The 16,289-nt window shown below is 42.1% G+C and overlaps 1 protein-coding gene and 1 pseudogene across 7 annotated transcripts in view; one reads left to right on the top strand and one right to left on the bottom strand.

The window, feature by feature from the left end:
* Positions 1–16,289, top strand: part of RABGAP1L (RAB GTPase activating protein 1 like) — a 770,330-nt gene that overhangs the window by 595,492 nt on the left and 158,549 nt on the right. The window contains exon 1 of one of the 7 annotated variants that reach the window (XM_047076977.1): positions 14,597–15,277. The exons of the other annotated variants lie outside the window; for them this stretch is intronic. Coding sequence (XP_046932933.1) covers positions 15,110–15,277 — 168 coding nt within the window. The 5' untranslated portion in view covers positions 14,597–15,109. Of the gene's footprint in view, positions 1–14,596; positions 15,278–16,289 lie in introns of those variants that run through there. 7 annotated transcript variants of the gene reach the window in all.
* On the bottom strand, positions 11,177–14,656 carry LOC124510350 (male-enhanced antigen 1-like; annotated as a pseudogene).

Genomic DNA, 16,289 nt, shown 5'->3' with positions numbered 1-16,289 from the left:
CACGATACTTTGTTTCCATGTGAAATGGAAAATAGTTTTTAATTTAACAATCCCCTCCCTAATGTATTTTACCCACTTCAGTCCAAACTAAAACAATGACTTCTGGGCCTCCATTTGTGTCGATCCTGTGAAGTGTTTAGGTCTGTCCATCGACCCACCTCCAGCTAACTAGCCTGTCAGATGATGAGAGCCTCCACACTCCCCAAATCAAATGTATGTGTTTGTTTCTGAAGGAGCTACCAAGTGATAGCACATTGCTAAATAATTTGTTTTTTTATTTAGTTTCTTATGGCCTTTACACTTTTACTGTGGGTTAGCATCTTCCCTCTCTTCTTCTAGAGCCCATAAATACTGCACTTTTTAAATTTTGGCCTTCCTTCTTACTCATTTAGACAGTAAATAAAAGAGATACACACTCACCATCCCCTAGCATAATACATGTCTGTTTAAAAAGTAAGCTCATATGTAAATTCTGTTCATAACTCACTTCTTCCTTTGCACATCAGTTATTCATGTAGTCAGTATTTATTTAAATAATCCATGACTGCAGTGACCAGAAGCTGTTGTGTGGTGGAAATGCCAAGATGAGTGTGTTGCAGTTGAGGCAGGGGCTTCACAGACAAGTAGGGAAGATAGACAGGTCTATAAATAATGGCCACAGAACAGCTGTTACTTCATGGTCATGAACAAATAGGACAGGATGCAAAGGTGGAGGAGGGAGGTAACAAAAGGGATGATTTGAAAGAGAAAGTGATGTTTGAGTCATGGAAGATTAGCAAGGGAAGACAAGGAATGATGTTTTAGGCGATGAGAAGAGCATATGTGAGAACCAGAAGTACCACAAAATATAGCATGTTGGGAAGAGGCTCCATGAGAACATTGAGCTTAAGGTGTCAAGGTGACAGTCGTCATTGGAAAGGCAGGAGAGGTCTAGATTGTCTGAAGGATATCTTACGGTTAGGGTTGTGTGTCCTTTGAACCTGTGGACCAGAAGCTACCTTCAAATGGTTACATAGTTAGATCTGCTGTTTGAGGAAGACAGTTTTGGAGACAGTGAGAGGTAAAGGGGAATGTGAAGAGACGGGAATAGATATGGAGAGTAGTTTGGAGACTTTTAGGAGAGTCTGGGGAGAAAGATCATGAAGACTTCTTTTAACCAGGGCTGTCACAGCAAGGGTGGAAAGGGCAGGGGACACTGAGCAACATTCCCGCAGGTGCTGTCAGGGAGACGTGGGGACAGTTGGATGTGCTCGAGGATAAATGCTGTCATTGCTATTCTCTTTTTTTCCTCTCTCTCTTTCTTGCCTTCTGAAAAACTTTCCAGTTACACCCTCTCTTTAATTTTAAGGAAGGGAGCTGCTTAGAAGATGTTTATTGTAGAGAAGGCAGCTTATTAGACCTTACATATTCTCACTTACTGCTCATTGAGTGATAACCAGGGTGTCTCTGGACAATTGACTAGTAGTATTACCAGATCAACTTCTGATTAGTTCAACCTAAAGCCTTATGGTTTGAACTACATTAATAATAAGAGTCTCAGAAATCGTGACCAAACCAGTTGATCTTTTAGCCAAACCTAGTGCCTCAAAATCAGCAACTTTGAGGGAGTATTCATATGTCAGGGGGCATTTCTGTGGTGATTTGGTGAAGAATATTACACCTGGCAATTTCCTACCAATGAGTCATAGAAAAGAGGACATGATAAGCCACATGTACTTGGAAAGTTACACAAATATAACGAAGAGCTATTTTCCCTTTATGATGCTTCTCAGATTTAAGCATTGCTCTGTGTCCATGGCAACCACACCGGTCCAGGGTTTCCTCTTCCCACATTCCTCTCACTGCAAGAGCTTTATGACTTGTCTGCCTTCAGTCTCTTCCTCTCTTAAAATCCTTTGCCCTCTGCTACCAGATTCATCTTTCTAAAGATGTGTCTTCATTGTATTATTCATCTGTCTGCTGTCTAGTATAAGCCCATCCTCTGGCTTTCCATTTTCATCATAATCTGGCCTCAGGTAGACCTATTGGGCACCTTATTACCTGTGCTGTGGACCCCCCTGATGTCCCGATCATGGGCCTTGTTTCTGCTCTGAGTCTATAGTACCACTGACAATAGAGACCACATTAAACACTAGTTTCATATTCCACTGGCACCAAATAAACTCTGGGCTCATGGTGTGTATATAGAGAACTGAATATTTCCTCTTTTACCTTTAACCCCTGGGCTCATTTATCCCTCTGTATTCCCACTCGGTCTCGGGGCTGTTTCTGGTTATTTTGTGTTGTTAATTTCCTTCGCCTTCCTAAAGTAGTTGACAGTCATTAGCATATATTATCCAAAGTTTACAGGACGCTTTGAAAACCGATATTATGCTATCCTTGTTTTTAAATATAGAAACCTCTCTCTTCTTTACCAAAAACCACAATGACTCAGCTACTTGCATATCTAAAATGGTTTCTGCAGTTTTTAGGTGGCAAGACCTTATGGGGGCTATAGATTAATCATAGTTTTTTTGGAAGCATAACGTTTGGTATTAATCATGGCACGACTGCCATGAGCCAGGTAGGCCATTTATACAAAAATGTGTACAGCCATCGGTTCAGGGGGAAGAAAACAACTGACACTCGTGAAAGATATATACTGCAATGCTTTTAAATTTTTTAATACCACTATGATATTTTTATTCAGTGTCTTTTTTTATGAAATTGAGATAAAATAACTGCCTTGTCATAAGAGCGTATAATAACCGAGAGGAACAAAGACTATAAGCTAAGCTTCCTTACCATCTGCTCCACGGAAGTAACGAAATTCATTCCTCAGCAAACCCACAAGTTGCTGTGTTACAGCCTTGTGGGGTCTCTCAGGGAGAGCCGGAACAATAAATATTGAATCTATAAATGTCAAGGGGTCACTTTGCTAAAGAAAAGAGAGATTCAAAAGGCTCTGTAAAATAATAATATTTTAAGTAAAAATGAATGGATGAATGAAAAAAAGCTGAAGCCAGAATCTTATTTTACATTTATGTTTTTTTCTAATAACTTGTCAGTAAAGATTTTTTTAAAGCTCTCCCACCTCTCCCCTGTGAGCCTTCCCCTGACATTTTCTAGTGGGAGAATGAGATAATACATGGAAAAGAAGTAAACAGTTTTTGGGATGCCTGGGTAGCTCAGTTGGTTAAGCATCCAACTCTTGAGTTCAGCACAGGTCATGATCTCAGGGTTGTGAGATTGAGCCCCATGTCAGGCTCCACGCAATGCATGGAGCCTGCTTGAGATTCTATCTCCCCCTCTCCCTCTGCCCCTCCCTTGCTGCTGCTGTGCTCTCTCTCTCTCAAAAAAAAAAAAAAAAGGTAGGGGCGCCTGGATGGTTCAGTCAGTTAAGCGTCCAACTTCAGCTCACATCATGACCTTGCAGTTTGTGAGTTCAAGTTCTGTGCTGACAGCTCAGAGCCTGGAGCCTGCTTCAGATTCTGTGTCTCCCTCTCGCTCTTCCCCTCCCCCATGAGTGCTCTGTCTCTCTCTCAAAAATAAATAAACATTAGGGGAAAAAAAGAAGTAAACAGTTTCAAGTAGCAATGAATGTGATGAAAGAAATAATACAAGAGAATCCAATGTGTTCCTGCTCTCCATTAGGTAAGATGGTAAGAGAGGGCCTCTGTGAGCAAAATAACATTTGAGTTGAATGATGTAGTGGACCCAGTCATATGAAGATCAGAGCCAACAGCAAGTGCAAAGGCCCTGGGGCAGTGTAAGTTTTGTATGTTCAAAACAGAAAGGGGGCCAGTGTGAGTGAAGCGTAGCGAGCAGATGAGCAAGAAGTAGAGAGGAAGGAGATGTGGTTAGAGAGCTACGCAAGGGCCAGAGCAGTAGAGTCATACAAACAGTAGCAAAGTATTGGCATTTGGGTTTAAGGGGAAGCCAGTATAAGTTCTAAGCATGGAGAAATTTTACTGATTTATGGTTTTAAGACGTTTGGATTGAGGAGATCTGGTGTGTAGAATGTGACTTGAAAAGAAGCGAGAATAGAAGCATGGAGACTGGGAAGACGTTATTTCAGAAAGTCCAAGCAGGATAGGATGGTAGCTTGGACTAAGGTGATAACGGCGAAGATGGAAAGAGAGGACAAATTCAGATAATTTTGTAGATAGAGCTGACAGGACTTACAGATAAATTGGATTTGGAAGGCTGGTGGAAAGTGGGAAACCAAAGGTGTTATAGAAATCAGGCGGACTGATTTTGCAACACATGAACAAATCATTTCTTTTAGCATGGTCTCATTGCAACATATCATAGGAATGGGGTAAAACTGTGCGTAGAAGTGGATGGCACAATGTCTGGCCCACAACAGGCACTTGTGAGGTTTTTATTCTTACCTCCACCTCTGCACATTTTTACTACGAATTTGTATTCTCACATTACTAATTATTTAGATCACCAAATTTCAAGCTAATGACTAGAAAGTCCATCGGTAAGATTCAATCATTCATCAACTCGGTAATTGATGAGCTGTCTGTAGACATAGTCACTCCACTGGGCGTGGGGAACATGTTGGTGAGTGAAGCAAATACACAACCTTTCCTTAAGGAGCTTACTGTCTGGTGGGCTCAATTATTTCCCCAATAATATTATACAACTAGTTATTAAACCGCACCTGGCATAATTGAGAAGAATATCATGACATACTATAAGAACGTCTCTTTATGGCTTCCTAGTTTCCCTGGTTTATACCTCATTCATTCCCATATTTCACCAGTGATTTCCAAACCCATCTCTTGGCTCCAGATTCATATTTCCCATGGCCTGTGGAAATCTCCAACAGATGGCCACTTACTTCTTGCTAACTCCATTCATCCTCCACCCTTTCCTGGCTCCAGTGCCCCAGTGCTTTCCCTATCAGTTATTATCTTCACTATCATCCCAGTTTTCCATGCTAGAAATGTCACAGTCATTAATAATGTTAGCAATTTCATAAGATTGCTGTTTTTTTAATGTTTATTTAATTTTGAGAGAGAGAGACAGAGAGAGACAGAGAAAAAGCAGGGGAGGGACAGGGAGAGAGGGAGACACAGAATCTAAAGCAGGCTCTAGGCTCTGAGCTGTCAGCACACAGCCCAACGCAGGGCTTGAACTCACAAGTGGTGAGATCATGACCTTAGCCAAAGTCAGACACTTAACCAACTGAGTCACCCAGGTGTCCCATTAGATTACTGTTTTAAACCTCATTTCCTCAATGAAAAGTGAGACTCAAGGAGGCGAACTTTTCCTGAAGTCACACAGTTACTGGACATCAAATGTTGGTTTTAAATTCAGGTCTGTCTGACATCTCAGTTTTTGATCTTTCAATAACATTTTGAAGGATTGTTAACATTTTTAAAGGGAAAAAAAAATGATGGAGGAAAAACATTCCAGAAGGGAAGAACATTTTAAAAGGCTCAGAGAGGGGTGCCTGGGTGCGCAGTCGGTTAAGCGTCCGACTTCAGCCAGGTCACGATCTCACGGTCCGTGAGTTCGAGCCCCGCGTCAGGCTCTGGGCTGATGGCTCGGAGCCTGGAGCCTGTTTCCGATTCTGTGTCTCCCTCTCTCTCTGCCCCTCCCCCGTTCATGCTCTGTCTCTCTCTGTCCCAAAAATAAATAAACGTTGAAAAAAAAAATTTAAAAGGCTCAGAAATATTAAAGCACCAATATCTCTAATCAGAGAAATGCTTATCTATCGTTCTCTTACACAGTAGTCATATTTTATCCATTTTGAAGGCTGAGCCATTCTAACGAACAATTATGGGGTAGCCATTATGCATCAGGTAACTGCTTCTGCTGGTTTTCAGCACAAGAAGGATGGTACCTGATACCTGTCTCTAAGTGCCTTAGCAGAGGAGAGGGACCTAACCATTGATTTCAAGGCAACTCACTAAAGTATAAGCCTGCAGATGGCTGTGAGAGAGACAGCATAGGTGGAAACGTCGGGGGGCAAACGGGGCCATGCGCCCCAACTCCGAGAATGAAGGGTGGTTCCTGCAGGAGGTAATCTAGGAGTTGCATTCTGTCAGATTAAGAAAAGGTAAGTGAATTAGAGGGGAAGCACAGTTCTAGAAGAAGAGAAAGCCGGAACAGAGACCTAGAGACACAGAGTTGCCGGGGGCATGCAGGGAAATTCAAGTGTCTTGAGTATTGCTGATGGTGGAGATCCCAGCCTGTCATACCAAGGGCTGATCTCAAATCAGAAGAAATGGGAGTGGAGAAGAGGGGATAGTTGTAAGAGATGGTGAGGAGGTTGAATCAACTAGACTTGAATGATGGTTTAGAGGTGGGGGAGGGTGTAAAGGAGGACTCTGGGATGACACCCAGGTGCCTACTGTATAAATTGGGCAGATAGCAAACACCCTCAGCTGGGATAGGAAATGTAAGACAAGGAGCTGCACTGGGGAAGAAGGAACGACGTTGAACACTACGATTAAGTCACATGTGAGGCTGCATATATCCAGTAAGGAGAGAGACAGGTGGGAGCTCTGGAGAGAGGGCTGATCCTGTAGCTGTATTGTTCAGAATCAGCAGGGAGGTTATGGGTAAGATCACCAGGGTACAGATGCTGCTCTTTGAGCATAAGTTTTTACTGTTTTTTTCTGTCATTTCTTTTAGAACCCCGGACACATTAGTCCCTCAGTATACTCACAGTGACATGACTGTAAATCCTGGTGTTTCCACTGGACTAATTTGATTAGCCTCTGGGATCAAGCCTGTTTAACTCTACTTTCTTCACTGTTTCAAATAACTCAAGTTCTATTTTAAACATTTATAGATCAGGGGTGTAGTTATCCACAAACTATGGTTGCGTTGACTTACCACTTACTAGCAGCATGATCCTGAGCAAGTCGCTGAACTGTTCTAAGCTCAGGTGCCTCCTACGTGAAATGGTCATAATTGGTTGCTAGGATTAAATGCAGCAATGCATGCTCTAAGGGCTTAGCATAGTTCACAGCCTTTACAGGTATTGTATAAATATAAATAATAACTGTTATTATTTATACTTTTGGTTATTTAAATATCCACAAGAGTTTGTGGTGTACAAGTTACTTGGTTAGGCCCTGCTTGGGACAAATACCAGTATGGCACAGGTAAAGGAGCCCACCATGCAGGAAGGACCTCTGTATACCTGTTCACTTGTTGCTATCATCATGTGACAGCCTGTGGCAGTACTGAGTATATACAGGGACTGAACTCTCAAGGGAGGTGAAGAGGGAGCAGATCACCTCTAGTGAACGCAGAGGAAAATTCACCTCCATTCGCACCATTTTGCTACCCCTGAAATTGTACTGAAACCATTGGAAGCCATGAGGCAGGGGCCAGGGCCAGGCTTGTATAACCTATCACCATCGTTATTTTAGAGCATGGACTTGTCTTCAAAAAAACCTGTATGTCCCCATCTTGGCATACTCATTTCATGGAAACAAATTCACTCGCTAATGCATGGGCTGACCCATATAACTACTCCACTGAAAATATTATTTTCCATAGTGACAGCTATTAAACTACACTTAGCGTTGTATGTAACATGAAGATGCCAGAGATAGCAAATTTAATAGAGCATGGGAAGAAGGCAGAGGCAATGCACAACTTACCAAGATGAATATAGCACCTCGTTATTTTTAACAATCATGACAATGCACACATACTAACACACAGATAAAAATAAAAAGTAAAATGCTGATCCAGCGGAGGAAATCAAGGCACAGTCTAGATTCTATATATCATTATTTTAATCTGATCAATTTAACATAAACCCAGCCCTTGCTAACATTCATTTATGCCTCTGCTTACCTGGAAAATAAATAGGAGCCTTATACAAACTGTCCAGGGAAGGGGATGAATGAACTGAGAGCCAGCGTTCCATTTTCAAGCCTACATCACTAACATGGCTTCAAGAAAGCTGCTCTTGAGACACTGTGGCTGATCTGCCAAGGATGCAGCCTCTCTGTTTGATTGAAGAAGAGAGTGCTTCTCGGTTAAAAATTGAGAAAGCAGATGTGCTTTATTATGATAAGTGTGTGTTCAGAAGTGATTATCCTCAAGACAGGCTTTTGGATGCCCCTCTCAACTCAAATCCAAGATTCTTAGATTCTTTCATGCCAGATAGCAGGCAGGATATCAATTCCAGATGAAATAAAATAGTGAAGCACAGTTTTCCTCATAAGATAGTTGTGTTTTTGTTGTTGTTGTTAAGTGGGCTACATTAATTGAAAGACAACAAAAAGGCAAGGTTCCCTACCATGCAACTGGGCTCTGGGACCTTGGCTTACTGGCTCTGCCTCAAGCAAGTTTTATGATTAAACAGGTCACTTACGGAACGTAAGTCTTATCCTTAATAGGAAAAACATGTTAGACTTCGATGCTTTCTGGGGTCTAACAACAGCACATTATTTTGTGATTCTGTTATCATGTCTAGAGTATCCTTATCAGTGTGGGTAGTGAAGTACTGAAGGACACTGTCCAAGAAAATCCCATCCAAGAGGTAGGATTGTGAACACTTTAGAAAGATCCAGAAACCAGCTTATAGCAGGGATGGTTATCTTGGAGAAAAGGAAATTAAGACAGTCTTCAAATATTTTAATTAATGTCACATAAGAAAAGTAGACTTCTTCTGTGTTATTGTAGAATATACAACCCGTGACTAGAAATTTCACATTTCTGGCTTACCACAAGTAGTCCTTTCTAAACAAATATCCAGTAATAAAATAGGTAGCAGGCTTTTGAGATGATTGTCAATAAAGGTAAGGAAGTAGAGGCAAAATGACCAACCTCAATGTCTATAGTCATAGAAGTTCTTGCATTAATAAGGACATTATGTTAAAATCTGAGGACAAGGATATGTAGTAAGGTCATAATGATGCTACCATGATTACTCAGCATGTTATTAAATTGTGGTGGGAGAAAGTTCTCTCTTCTATGAAACAACAACAACAACAAAAACTCCTTGTTTTTATCGATGGTTATAAGATGGTTATGCCTTAAGTCTTACAAGAGGTTAGACCATTCTTAAACACTAGGTAAGTCTATAATGTTATATAGGAATCCTTTTTTCCCCTTTGAATTTCTATAAAACTATTACCCGAACTACCCACCATGGTGTCAGTTAATTCTGTACTCCAGTTCTTCAGTGTTTGCTCTCCAGCTACAAAATAATGAGACTCCTTTCCCTGTGATATAACTTATGTGCTCAGTCTCCTTACATTTCATTTTAGCTTTTTCTTCAAGTAGCGTGCATAATGCATAAAGTTAGAGGCAGCATCTGGTGTATCTTTCTACCTCCAGGAGCATGTAGGAGAGCATGAGCAGAATCGAGACTTGAATGGCAGTGTGCATTGTGCAGGATTTTACATGTTTACCAGGATACCAATACTACTTACTCCATTATCTTTATTTGACCTATTTGTTGGATCTTAGGAACCTGCCAAATTATTGAGGCTTTATCCTTTAAAAACTTGTCTGTCCAACAAAAAAGAAATAACTAGAGAGTTCACTTTTGCCTTTTTATCTTTCCAAGTTGAGAAGAGCATGGGTCCTTTCCTACTAATTACTAATGTGTCGAACTGAAGAGGCAACAGTACTAATTCTGTTTCTAATGTTAATACATTCAGAGACCTTTTTGTCTTTCTAAACCCTAAGCCAGGTGAACACAATACATTTTACCCCTCTACATGACTTCCTGGAAAGATGAAGAGAATTACTAGTTATCTAGCACCCACCCTGTGCTAGGCACCACGAGAGATTCCTTTCTACACATTAACTTAGTTTTTGGAGCAACTTGGCTAGGTACAGGACATGGACATCTTACAGAGACTCAAAGAGCATGAAGTATTTTACCCATGTCATTCGACGAGTAAATGTGACTAAAAGATAATGGAATAAGCAATGTCCTGTTTTACTCTCAGAGATACGTTTAATTATCAATACTCTTGGATTATAGGTCCAGGCCAGTCTCACTAGTAGGAGCCCACTTTGTCTGAATCCATCGTGGATAACAAAGATGTGACTAGATCGTAACACAGTGTTGTTCCTCCTTTCATGGTGTCCACATTGTGCTCTATCTCCATGTTTGAATGCCTCTCTGATTTTAAGCTCTTGCAAATTGGAAAGTATTTCCTTTTTCACCTTTGTAACCCCTGAAGTAACTACTTAGCATGTTTCTTTGCACTCAGTGTTCTTAATTACATTAAGTAATAAATTAAGTCAAATATGGTCTTCATTTTACAGTGGGAGTCTATTTATGTCCTGCACATGTCCAGCAATCATGACACAGTAGAGTAGTTCAGGAAGAGCATTCCGGCACAAGGCTTTAATTAGGACCACCATCCACCTGATCCCAGCACTCCAGACAGTGGCGTTCTCTTCTTTAGACCTTGGCTTTGGGACCATTGCCTGGTCCTGTCTGCTTTTCTCTCACTGCCTCATTGCATGATTCATCCAGGTTTCCCATATTATCTTCAATTTGCTGTTGATCTTCCTGTACATATTAAAAAAAAAAATCTTTGTGATGGTTGAAAAAATCTGAGAAGTCATGTATTATTAACTGGTTAATTTACAAGAGGGTTTTTTTTTTTTCTATCATTCGTTTCATCTTTGGACTACTTTATAACTGAAACATTTATTTCTCAGAAGTGTGCTGTTCTGAGCCTCATCAGCAATAAATAAATTACTTGGGGAGTTGGGGAGGGAGAAGAGAAAATGCTCACTGAGATGAGTCACTCTTGTAGGACTTCACAAATGCCTGGAATCCATTCTTCCATTTCACCAAGTTATGTTCTAGAAGAGTTATTTCACCTGATATTGATCAATGGCTTATTCTCAAAGGACAACCTGAAAACAGGACCATGGTTGAAAAAATACGGAAATTTTGAAAGCAAAGGTGATGCTTTGGCAGGGGGGGATGGAGGGAGCGCTGTTTATATAGGGTGCTTTACTCTCCATAGAGTGATACATGGGAAGATGGCTTGGGCTTGGGCTGATGTCCCCATGTATACAGAACTGAATAAGTGGGTCTCTGAGATGTCTGGTTCACCTCGATGTCGAAAGGACGATGAGAGGCCGAGGAGGGACATTACAACCTGGGATGTGTTCATTCCTATGCACATTCTGGCCTGGCCTGGCGTGCAGAGAGATGAGACAGCTCTCAGTGTGGTCATTTCTAGGTAGGTGACGCCTTCTGGGCCCGGAGGGCCTTCTGTACCACATCTTCCCACTGGGAATTTGATATCGTCAGCCTTTGCCCTTCTCACCAGTTTAGCATGTTCTGGGCGCATGGAAACAGAGCCGTGGTTGCTCTGTGCTGTTGCTCTCTTTCTGTCTTCATCCTGACTCTTAACTGAGAGTCTGGCCTGTGAAGCCCTAGGACCTGGATTCAGTTCTGCGTGTCAGCAGCTCTGCCTCCATCCCCCATCGTGCCGGCTCTGCCTCCTCTGTTCAGCATCTTGGTTTGGAGGCTGGTAGGAATAGCCAGCTGGGCCTGCTCCCACTTCTCCCTGTTCTTCCCGAGGCTCCTCTGTGCTTTAATCCCCACGCCTTCTGCAGGGCTCTGGTGTGGCCCCCATTCCTCAGACTCATCAGGGAAGGTATGCTCTGGACCCACGCGGTCTCCCCATAAGACCCCTGCTGCTCTCCTGGCAGGGCCCACTCAGAGCCCAGGGCTGCACCAGCACCTTCACTTCCTCAAGGATAATGTATTTTTGAGGGGGAGGATCATGGAGAGATTAGGAAAACTGAAATACAGGGTAACTTGTTTATAATTCCTCTTACGTAACGTTTCTCAAATGTGCCCAAGTATTTGCTTTGGTTTGCTCATTAAAATATCATACTTTAGGGGCGCCTGGGTGGCGCAGTCGGTTAAGCGTCCGACTTCAGCCAGATCACGATCTCGCGGTCCGTGGGTTCGAGCCCCGCATCAGGCTCTGGGCTGATGGCTCAGAGCCTGGAGCCTGTTTCCGATTCTGTGTCTCCCTCTCTCTCTGCCCCTCCCCCATTCATGCTCTGTCTCTCTCTGTCCCAAAAATAAGTAAAAAACGTTGAAAAAAAATTTTTTAATAAAATATCATACTTTAGTTATTGCATTTAATATTAGCGCATGGAGTTTTAACTTCTTTTGTGAGCATCAGAGCCAAACCATAGTTCTGAAATCTTTGGATTAATTTTGACTTCTTGCCAGAATCCATTTGGGCAAGAAATTCTTTGTTTCTGGTTTATATGAGAAAAAATAAATGCTTCTGCCAGTGTTCTCTGAACCCACGTCAGTTGCATGGAAGCATTTCCCCTATCTTAAAAAAAAAAAAAATCAACCCAAAAAAAGTCCTATAAGCAAAGGAGTCACTGAATTGTCCCTTCCTTTGCAAGTAAAAATGTGCCCTTGTTCTTAAACAGGAAGCTTCCATGGCAGTGCTTTTCACACTTCCATAGCAGTGGTACAGTCTTTTCAAACAGAACCTCATGCAGAACTCCAGTATGTAAACAAGATAAAAATGGAACTGTTCCCTGCAGAGGGTGTGTGTGTGTGTGTATGTGTGTGTGTGTGTGTGTGTGTGTGTGTGTGTGTGTGTGTAGGGGTAGGCTGTGAAAGGCCCAGAACCCCTGCCCTCATCCTTACAGCCTCCCCCTTCCAACTGAACCTACCCCACCCTGGGTAGCCCATCAGACATTTATCCAAAACCTTAGGGATCTGAAATTTATTTATTTATATGTCATATTCTAATGGTTTTGATCACTTTCCATTAAAATCTTTAGTTTTTTAAGAAAGCATTTTCAGGGGTGCCTGGGTGGCTCAGTCGGTTAAATGTTCAACTTCGGCTCAGGTCATGATCTCACAGCTTGTGGGTTCGAGTCCTGTGTCAGGCTCTGCTGACAGCTCAGAGCCTGAAGCTTGCTTCAGATTCTGTCTCCCTCTCTCTCTGCCCCTCCCCCATTCGTGTTCTGTCTCTGTCTCTCTCTCTCTCAAATATAAATAAACATTTAAAAAAAATTTTAAAAGAAAGCATTTTCAGAAGAAATAAAAAGCTTGACAACAATATATAAGTATCTTATTTAAGATATTTTGTTCATTTGGGGCGCCTGGGTGGCGCAGTCGGTTAAGCGTCCGACTTCAGCCAGGTCACGATCTCGCGGTCCGGGAGTTCGAGCCCCGCGTCAGGCTCTGGGCTGATGGCTCAGAGCCTGGAGCCTGTTTCCGATTCTGTGTCTCCCTCTCTCTCTGCCCCTCCCCCGTTCATGCTCTGTCTCTCTCTGTCCCAAAAATAAATAAACGTTGAAAAAAAAATTTTTTTAAAAAAAAGATATTTTGTTCATTAATACTCAAGATGTTTAACAAAAAAAATGTTTTGTTTTTATTGAGTTTTAAAAAAAGGAACTCAACAATATTCTTTAAAGGAGGCAATATTTCCCTTTAAGCCGAATTTGGTAATTAATCTATGTCTTTAACCGAGATCCTAGAGATATGCTGGTAAATATGATTCTCTGTAACTGTTATTTGTCAGAGCAGGAAACTAAGACTCAGAAGGAACCACCTGGGCTCTCTTAGCCCTGTTACCCTGTATCATGCTATAACTTCAGTGGAGAAACTGCTCTGAGATTCAGGGGAGCAGCTACAGAACTACAGCACCAGGATTCTCAATATACATGAGTTCATTGTTAGCTCAAGTTTAGAAACTGCTCCTAAAGGTGATCTTGTCTTTTTGCCTTCATTTGACTGTGACTATTATTCACATCAAGGGAATTAAAATCACACCTACTAAGATTGTAAAATTTAAAACTATGGACAATTCTCAGTTGTTATTAGTAGGGAAGGATTAATTTGACCAGAGAGTAGCAAAATAACATTTTGAGCTATTACCTGAATGTTTATCAAGGTCTGTGGCTTAAAAAAGTTATTACTGCTTGAGAATCCCAACTTTAGTGATTCCTTAGATGTATACTCTCATTATTATGTTGGAGGTCTTTATGTAGTATCATACTGAATGTTTATAAAAATCTTACTTTTAATTGTGGCTTCCCCTGAATGCCGAAATACCTCACATTCTAGCCTTGCAAAAAGTCGGTATTATTGCGTAAACACTGCAACTTGAGGGTGTGTCGTTTCTTGGAAGCCCAGTCTTTGCTCTCTTGCATACTGTAGCATTTTGCCCCAGACCCCTCTTCTGTGGGGATTTCAGTCCTCTAACAAGGGCTGGAAAATCCCACTTTAAATACGCAGCATAAAATCCGACTTGTATGTGTTACTGTTATTAGAAAGCAAGAGTGAATAAAGGTCAGCCTTGTGGCTGGCGGGCGGTCTGGTTTCTCTGTGAGCTTCACATGCTAAGAGAAGCTGGTTCATCTGCCTTTGGCTTTAGGATTCAACAGCAGAAGCTGTCAGACTAACACTGATTGAAGGTGGACTGGGAGGGGGAAGCACATCTGTCCAACGGCTCGCCATTGGCTTCTTATTACAGCATTCTCCCCCGAGACGCACTCTGCATGCTCATTCACCTACCTCCTCCTCTCCCCTCCCCTCCCCTCCCCTCCCTACCCCTTCATTACTGATTCACAGCGAGAGGCGGCAGCGGCAGCGGCGGCGGCGGCAGCAGCGGAGGCAGTGGCGGCAGCAGCGCTGCTTGTCACGAATCGGGGATTGCAATGAGCTCATCCTTTTCTCCTTGCAGCTTCACAACTGCCCTGGCTTCCCGGCCACTGCTGCTGCTGTCTGCTCAGACACACAGACACACGCGCGCGCGCACACTCACGCACACACACACGGCACACGCACACACACGCTAGACCCTTCCGAGCAGCCTGTACATTTTAACACATGTATCTGAACTCTGCTGCATCGCTCTTGGCCATTTTCTTGCATTCGATTGCTTCTGCCGGTTTTTATTTAGATCCGTGTTTGATTTCGTTTTCCAGTCTACTTTGGGGCTCTGGCACAGTGGATAATTTAGCCAAAATGTTCTTCCTGTGGAGACATTAGCTGACAATTCCCACCAGAGACTGGCTGGTGCTCCTGGGGAGACCTAAGCCTGCCTCCCCTCCCACTGCAGTTCTCAAAATTGTGGATAAGAGATCCAGCTTTCTCATTCTGGATACCTACTTACTGCTCATGGAAGAAGGGGTGCCCTGCCCAGCCCCAGCTGCTAAGCTCACACCTCCTGTCAAAAAGTCCCAGGACATGCACGACGAGAGGAGCAAGCTGGTGAATGAGTATGCATGTCGAGTGCTGGAACTTCTGGGGATGGGGCATCGTCTGTTTGTGCCTCGGCTTCTGGCGGTGAGACTGTTTTTCATTGAACTTCATTTATAGGGAATCTGCCACCCTCTGGGAGAATTCCTGTATCCCTAAAAGAGGCTTGCAGTCTCCTGTTTTCTTCTCCTCTTACGCACTCTACCAAGAAGGAAGTGCTGAGTGGCCACTGTCGTGGGGCTCTAGCTGAGCCTGGTCCATGCCACTCCTTAATTGGCTAGAGGGGATATGGCTCTTTTCTAAGAGCCCAGGGCCACATTAGTGGCATTATCTCTGTGGCAGGGGAAAAAAAAATGTTTTCTGGCTGCCTAGACTCCGCAATAAAGCAGAATACCCAAGTGCTTGATTTAGGCATTCTGTTATTTACGTCTCCAAAGGGTTAAATTTCACAACAGACATTATTGCTACTTATCTAGACTACTGTGGTTTGCATTCTAACCTCACCATTTGATTGCCAGTTTGATTTTTATTTTATTTATCTATTTATTTACCTATCTGTTTGTTTATTATTTATTTATTTATTTATTTATTTATTTATTTATTTATTTATTTATTTATTTATTTATTTTTTGGATACAGAATTTTACCCCCTAAAAATCCAGGGGTAGAAAATTGAAAATTTCTCTCCTGGAATGTTTGAACTGTGTATCTATGAAGCAGCTTAAAGCTATTGGGTCTGTGCTATGAATCTGGGAAGTCTGGCTTGCCTGTTTTTTTGATTTCCTGAACAAGAGAAAAATCACTCATCCTTCCTCACTTCCTACCAAGGGTTAAAATTAAATACCCACAATCGCTGGTGCAGGGTTTCTTTTTAGTGGTTTGAGAACTATACCTAGCAACTGTTCTATAATATAATTGGTCTACAGTAGTCCTATACCATTATTTGGTAATTGAACAAGAATCATTAAGCTTTGTCTATTTTATACAATGGACTTTAACACCATTCCAGACTGTTCTTTCATTATGGTTCTGTCATATGTGATTCTTTTCAAAAGTACAATGTTCACACTTTTCTCTCACATACTCCTCTTCAGTCTAG

The sequence above is a fragment of the Lynx rufus genome, unplaced genomic scaffold (genome assembly GCF_022079265.1).
Source record: "Lynx rufus isolate CCGP_SWC_20201006 ecotype Redwood Valley unplaced genomic scaffold, mLynRuf1.p SCAF_15, whole genome shotgun sequence".
Lineage (NCBI taxonomy): Eukaryota > Metazoa > Chordata > Mammalia > Carnivora > Felidae > Lynx > Lynx rufus.
Note: the sequence above shows the minus strand (reverse complement) of the source record. Positions and strands in the feature narration are given on the sequence as shown.